The 7919-nt window shown below is 33.7% G+C and overlaps 1 protein-coding gene across 1 annotated transcript; it reads right to left on the bottom strand.

The window, feature by feature from the left end:
- Positions 1-2333: 2333 nt before the first annotated feature.
- LOC145579845 (palmitoyl-acyl carrier protein thioesterase, chloroplastic-like) lies at positions 2334-6827 on the bottom strand. Its single transcript, XM_081637132.1, has 7 exons — positions 6434-6827; positions 5166-5847; positions 4925-5058; positions 4541-4654; positions 4002-4173; positions 3791-3859; positions 2334-2963 (listed from the first exon to the last, which is right to left on the bottom strand). Exons 2-7 carry the CDS (start codon positions 5676-5678, stop codon positions 2694-2696), a joined length of 1272 nt encoding a protein of 423 aa, XP_081493258.1. The 5' UTR covers positions 5679-5847; positions 6434-6827; the 3' UTR covers positions 2334-2693.
- Positions 6828-7919: the final 1092 nt, after the last annotated feature.

The following is a 7919-nucleotide window of genomic DNA, read 5'->3' on the forward strand; positions in this document are numbered from 1 at the left end:
CGACTTGCGGTTCAACAAAAAAGGATTGTTTGGGGATGGTCGTTGACGAAAATGTTGGTAGTTAGATAGAGCGTATATTTCGGCTAATAATACGAGTAGCCGTAAATTTAGCGATGGTTGAGCTAATGCACTCCTTTCTTTCAAGTGCAATAACGAGGCACAGTGATTGGCAAATTGGCTATATTTAGATAAATAAAACGTGCATATCATATCATTTATATGCATCAAATGCATGCATCTTTTTCTTGTTTATGAAGTAAAAGAATCTAAGCTATTCGAAAGCCCAACAAATAATAATTCATCCATAGTTGCTCAACTACTTTGTAGATTCAAGTTCCATCATTCTTAAATGATTAGTTTTGTGCAAGCTGTTTGTTTATAATCACTGAATATGAACCAATTCGAACACGAGGTTAGGCAATGCGTAACGTGTATGTTGTGAAGGGTTCTTCAAAGAAAATTGAAACGACGTATTGACATTATGTTAGTCTTAAAGACTTATACGGAGTAGTAATGTAATGTGTAACACGACTGTTGTACTCGCCCAATTGGCCTTCTTTATTCAGAAATCGTATGTTATGTAAATTTTATTTTGTATTTGGCGTTGTGTGTATATAATTTTATGAAGAAGAGGGAGTGAAGAGATCAGATTGGTCATATACTATACGCATTATAGGTCAGTTTGCCATAATTAGTTGAGTCTATTCTGACATAGGAATCGGGTCAGACCAAATTTATCTTAATTAATCAGACATCAACTAGAAGTTTTGGTTCTTTCAACCCAAAAGAAGTAATTGCACAATAGATCCTACTTTGAGAAATGGAAAATCACCAACATGATTCTTTAAGCTAAGTTAAACAAGTATATTTATGAAATTAATATAAAATGAAAAAGGAAAATGACAGATTGTTTAAAAAGTGTTACCACCTTATCTACTTTTAATTATGTGGCTACAATTCTACAAACAATCTGGAAAGGCACATGCTCTTTCAATAATATATAATTAACTTATTAAAAAAAAAATATCAAATTTGTACTAGGAAGAATATATTTCATTGACTTGAATTCCACATAATTACCGACACTTCTAGAATTAATTTGATTTATCCAAAGTTAATTTACTTTGGAGAGAACCGAGCATGTTTAAAGTTATGCAATATAAGTTTTTTTGTCTTTTTTATTGAGAGAAAAAGAGATTATGAATCATAAAAAGAAGCTAATTAACTCATGTTAATGAACATCATGTTTTGTTTTGTCTTCATTATCAAATCATAACTTATATTAGGCCAAATTAGTTCATCTATATACTCTATTATTCCTTAATATCTATTACAAAGTGACCTTTGTCACCTTAAATTATGCGAGTATTTAAATATTCGGTTTTCAATCTAGTCAGATCCTAATATAAACGGAACTATCTCCAAATGGTGAATTTTAAATTTTGGATGATTAGGCCGATCCGGTTTTTAGACTAGTTAACAAGTAGTCGTACAATATTTCATGCCTCTTAATTTTCAGGTTGAATATTTCTTAGTACTAATCAATTTCAATTTTAATGTAGTATAAGTCGTTCACAATTAGGTGGTTACAGAAACAAAACAGCTGGCCAAACACTGACAGCCCAGCCCAATAGTATCTAGTGCAATACTTAATTGAGACCTTAAAAGAAGCCCAGGGCCCACCAAAATATTCTGTCATTTTGGATTCTCTTCTTTTTCTTTTTTTTTTTTTTTTCTTTTTTTAACAAAATTCCTTCAAGTTATAGCATGAGCCAAAAATAGGAGGGAGTCGGAGGGACCAAAAATGTTTCAAATATGCCAGCTTTTACTTCAAAATATGGACCTATACAGTAAAAATTGCACGTGAAATCCAGGAATTTAGAACGCTTTTCTTTTTCCAGGCAACAAAATTGGGGACCAAATTGAAGTTTTACTCAATCATACAGTGTAAATGTAACTACTGTTGAATTTATGTTCGAATCTAGCTAGTATAAGGTACAAAGATAGATTGAGGACAATTATTGATTGGAGTATACAACACGTGTCACACACGCCTCGATGTTATTGTTAGATGGTAAAATTGATAACACCACATCAGCTATGTTCTAACTTTCAAAGGAAAATAAAACTAACGGAGTTTCACTAGTGAGTAGTGACAAATACAGTAGAGCATGTAACAAGACAAAAGCAACTATACTTCTCACAATTTGTCCCACAGAATTTATTTTAGATTGATTAACAAAAATCAGATAAAATAAAGTTGGAAGCATTTTTTATTTTAAATAGAGGGAATATCTGATTTGTCATTTCTTGCAAATTGGAATCAACTATAATTTAAAAAAAGAATAAGTGAATAGGTATCTGCTCTGAATAAGAAACTCACCATAACAACCATTCAAAAAGAATTAAAGAACAAAACATATCCCTAATTTCTTATCATTGTCCTACCATGATCATTAAGATGAGGAAGAAGGGGGGAGACGTAGAAGATACATATCATAGGATAATTACATGGGGGTTTTTTTGTAGAATCATTTAGCACATCGGCGCAAATAAAAAACATATATAGGGGAAAGGGAAAAGAAAAAAAAAGGATAAAAGGAAAGAAGAAAAGGGGGAGTAAAAGCATTTGAGATTCCAGGGCCAAGATTTGAAATTTGCACAAGAATATGAGAGATGGATGTTCGCGGCCACTAGGTGCTCTCTAACGGAGCTTGATCCAACATGCCAAAGTTCTTAGCATGCTTTGGCCGCCACTCAGTTCTTCCCCTTACAACCTCGGATCCGTCCTCAAGTCGCAGCAAATGCTGGCACTCCACATTCCCAGAATCTTGGAGTCCTCCAACACTAGCACCAGAGACAGAAGTGAGCGAGGATATCACATTGTTCTTTCCACACTCCCTCCTGTACTCCAAAGTCATCCCTGAGAGTTCATGGGTCTCCAATATTGATTGTGGAGCACTCTGCCATCCGACAAATGCTTATCGTTAACATATAATTCTCAAGAAAACATATAACTCTCCAAAAAAATACATACGAAGTATAATCCTCAAAAGGAAACATTTTATGGAGTAGCATAAAATATCAAGAAAAAGAGTTGCAAACTTGCAATGAGATCGGACCATTTTGGAAATGTTGCTAATGCTTATCCATGAACCAACCATAAAGGAAACAAACAACATTTTGGTTTCCAAGATTTTGTTTTGAACCCAAAGGCAGGGAATTAACAACACTTTTTACACAGCAGAAAATATTTCAAGACAAAACCAATCACAGAAATTTTTAATATTGAACTTATCCCTGGAAACATCTCGAGACTATTACAACTTTTAGAGCTTTAGCTAGAATACTAATACTTTGCTTAGGGACAAAAATTTTAATGTTCTTTATTTTAAATCTCTTTTCATTAAGTTAGCCCAACGGCACCATTACCAGTCTCTACAGAGGCTTATCCAGACAGAACACAGTAGATGGATCTAATAAGCTAAGATTTGTGATCCCTCTAGCTTAATACGAAGTAAATGTAATTGAAGTCAGGGTTATTTGAGACTTTGATTCAATCCAAGGTAAGAACGATCTAACTCAGACTATTTCGACTTAAACAATGGTCAATAATTTGGGAGCTTCAAACAAAAAAGTCAACGTTAGGGCAGTAAAACAGATCAAACAAGAGACACTAAAGAGAAACCAAGCCAAGAATATGAAATTTTTTGAGACAATTATTTACAGGTTATGCAACCCATCATGTAAAAAACATACTTGGTATACTAAGGTAAATAAGAAATAATACCTCCAGAATCCAGCCAATGTACTTAACATTGTTGACATGCTGATTGACATCCAAATCATTCCATCTAGGCTGCATAATGTGAATTAAACCGTCAGAAAAACCCATGGCCAGAAAATTTTACATGATTAAAGATTGGTGAGGCACCACCAATCAACCATCATCCTAAGGCAACGGTCCATGACCAAAACAGAGAACTGAAAGAGTAACTTACAGTAAGGCCAGTACGAATGTGTTCAGCAGAGTTGTCGTCAAGTTTTTGAAGCTTCCTCCCATCCTCCGCAATGACAGGAGGAGTATCCACAAAGTATGGCCCAATTTCAGCACGCACTTCATCTGGCATTTTCGACAACCTCCTCGTATCTTTATTCATCATCACCCAAACACTGTAAATTCATAACAGGTTTTTGTTAGTGACCTCATATAACAAACACCTATAAATCTTCCATAGCAGAAGATATTTTTTTATGTTAATAATGATTTAAGGCAAGAGTGAGGTACAGAGGTACAGAGGCCTTCTCGATCCCCCTTAATCAGAGTTTCAGCTCCCTTAACAAGTAGTTTTATAATCGGTTTTCCATAACTATTACTGTACAAGCTAACCAAGTAAAGCTAGATGGTATGGCTAATTAAATTACTATTAATATAGAATATATAAATAAGAACAAAATACTTTTAGAACTTTTTTCACAGTGTTAAAAAGAGAACAAACCCTATGGGAACTGGAGAAAAATTCAAAGTATTATTACTAACCTTGAAGCTCTAGTGAGAATTTCACCCGTCCTACAGTCTCTAAACAGCCAGTCACGACGCATGCCATTCTTCCCAGATGAGCTAACCCAGGTATCAACTTGAACAACATCTCCCCTGCAGAAATAAAACAGGTGAACCATAAAAACTTTTTATATTCAATCATATTTCTGTTTTTAAGCCATGTTACCATGGTGCATTCCAGTCAACACAAATCATGAAGCATGCATCCTTGGATTTGACAAGATAGAAAAGCATACAATACTTGGACCAGAAATTTATAGGGGCACCATCTCTTAGCATATACTTTGTATTGAATACTCTCCAAAATCATCATCCAAGTCTGCCATATATATGTGAAAATAAACCAATACTTGTGTCACTTACCAAGTTGGATAACGATCCACCAGAACCTGCATTCTAGTAACCACCCAAATTAAATTTTTTTTGCACATTTCTGGGGTTGCACCAAAGCCATCACCCCAAAGTCCTGCTGATTTCACATGATTGAGTGCTGTTTCCTGCGAAAATATAGCCCACAAAATAAGTTAGAAACTTGGTAAAACAAACTCCATGAGAGTATCAAGTATGAAAGTTCAAAAAACATCCTTAAAGTTCGGAACAGTACCTGCAGATGATTCATTAACGTGTCTATAGAGGCCGTTCTATCCGCCCCTATCTCATACGACCTAATAGAGAAGTTCTGTCTGAAGACAAACCCATCTTGAACCATCCTTCCCAAGCCAAAAGGGTCAACAAGCACGTCCGGACGCTTTGTTTTCCAGTCAAGCATCATCCACTGCTTCTCAGCAGCCAAAAACATTGTAGTAATAGCAGCAAGAAGCATGCTCCAATCAGGCAATTGATTGATAAAAGTCCTCTGGGGTGAAGAAGAGGTTTCTTCCCCGCTCTTCAACCCTTCCTTAGTTGAAGAATAACCAACCGAAGAACCATTGATCTTTTTGGGGGGAGCTTGTGCATTGGTTTTCACTTTCAAACCGCGGGATGAGCCAGATTTTGGCTTGATACCACTGGTATCTAAATTCGAGGAACCAAGTTTCGACGAGGAGGGTTTTGAGTTCGAGTCAGGAGGTAAGGGAGCAACAGGTAAGAAAGCAGAAGTTGCAGCCGTGGCAACCATGATTACTAGCTCAAATTAAACACCAACAGGTCAATCAATCCTTTTAAACAACCCCACACCAAAAAATCAAACACTTTCCAATCAACAACGTTGATAATTGCAAGGAATCAAAACCGAAAGAATCACTGTACTGTATCAGGAAACATCATAGAGTTTGCACACATGAACCCTGAATCCAATCAACAAGGCAAATATTAGAGATTCCAAATATATTTATGTAACATAAAAATGTAAACAAAGAGCAATTAGATGTTATACAAAGAAAGAACCTACAACATAATTGGACCACCATATAATCATAAACATTCACCCAAAAATACACCAATATAATATGCTTTCAGAACTCTATACATTTACCTAAACATGGACAATTAGAGAAATATGATTCTCAACAAATATATGAAAATTGAAGGTGCCTATAACATTGATCTCTTCCAGAAAATTTTATATTAATTGGTAGTTGGAATCATACAGAAAAAACAGCAAAAACATCCGGCCAAATATAAGCAAAGCAAATCATTGAATTAAAAACAATATAACCCCAGAAAAAAATCAAATTTTTTTCAGAACCCCAATTCAGATCTGACCTCAAATCACCCAAAAAAATGCACAAAAAAACTCAAGAACAAAAACCCATTTCAGCATTGCATTACAAATTCAACCTCAATAAACAAACCAAATCAAAAAACAACCAATACCCATTAGATCAAACACCATAAAAATCAAAATTAATAAAAAAGAAATAGAAAAAACACCTGGATATATACTTGAATCGGTGACTTTATTTCTTAATTTCTCTCTCCAATGTTGAGCGCTTTGTTCCTCGTCGTTTCTCCTCTCTTTTCTTCAGTTTTTATTTTTTCCTTATTCGAAGGAGGTGAGAGAAAAATAAGGAGAAAATGCAATAAACAAAAAATAAGAACAACCCCTAATTTTAATTTAATTTAATTTAATTTAATTTAATTTTCTTAAATAAATATATTTCTGGGATGTAGGTTTTTGTTTGATTAAAGAGAGAAGATTTCGTGAAATTTGAGAAAAATATTTCGTCAAATCCAAACGCTTGATAAGAATTTTCTAAATATTTTTTCTCTCTTTTAAGAAAAAATTGGAAATATGGGTGGCGGAGACAAATGAGTAAAAGTCCAGCTATAGTTTGTTCTTATAGTGTCCAACTCTCATCCCGCCTCCTCTTTTTAAAAGTAGACTTCTATTGCTGCTTTGCACTCTTTACCTTTTCTTACCTTTTCTCTACTACTAGGCGTAATGTGTATGGCAACTCATAGATTGACAATGAACTCGATTCCCGGATGACTCATTACCTAAATATGGTCAAACATACTCCCTTCGTCTCATATTATAATACTCTGTAATATAATTTATATGTTTTTTATTTTGGAGACTCATATGGTCAAACATACTCCCTTCGTCCCATATTATAATACTCCGTAAATAGTTTATGTGTTTTCTATTTTGGAGATCTAAAATCTTGTTCCTATTTCTATTTTAAATAGTTTGTAAAGACTATTATATTCTTATTTTTTTATCTTTATTCATTGGATATTCCTAAATTATTCTTGAACTTTTCACTTGCCTTGTACTTTTTCCACTTTCCCTCTCTAACGTTTGTCTGTAATTGTAGTTTATACTTTTTTTTAATGTACTTCATTCATTTTCTTAAATATGAAAATGAGATCTTATTAAGATTCCAAAATGTTTTTGTTTTTTAAAGATGGAAATTATTCCTCTGTACACTTTACTTCTGTTTTCAATTCTTGCATGCAATCTTTACGAGAGATTGTTATATACACCCGGGTGTATCGTACACCATTGATTATTTTGTTCTCATTTTAATGATTGTTTTTCATTTAATCATCAAATGAAGAGCAAATCTAACCTTGGGTTAGTTGGGTGTACAGTGCACCCGGATATATATAACAAATTCTAAATCTATACTTGGAACTGGTTTGCAATTGCACTTTTTCTTGAAAAATCCTTTTCATTGAACATCTTCAATGCTAAACCTAGTGGAACCTTAGAAGTGTTGTTTTATCAATTTATGTTATTGTGTTGCTTAAAATAATTTGTTATGTTTTGAATTTTTTTTTTTTAATTTGGGATTATAGAATGGTCTATCAAGCATTATAATGACTAGTTTGATCTAACTTAACTTTTTAAACAGATAGAATTCTGCCTTTATGTCTAATATATTTAACATTTGCTTTATTATAGTTAAAATTT

This window comes from Chenopodium album, chromosome 14, assembly GCF_948465745.1.
Source record: "Chenopodium album chromosome 14, dcCheAlbu1.1, whole genome shotgun sequence".
Taxonomy (NCBI): domain Eukaryota; kingdom Viridiplantae; phylum Streptophyta; class Magnoliopsida; order Caryophyllales; family Amaranthaceae; genus Chenopodium; species Chenopodium album.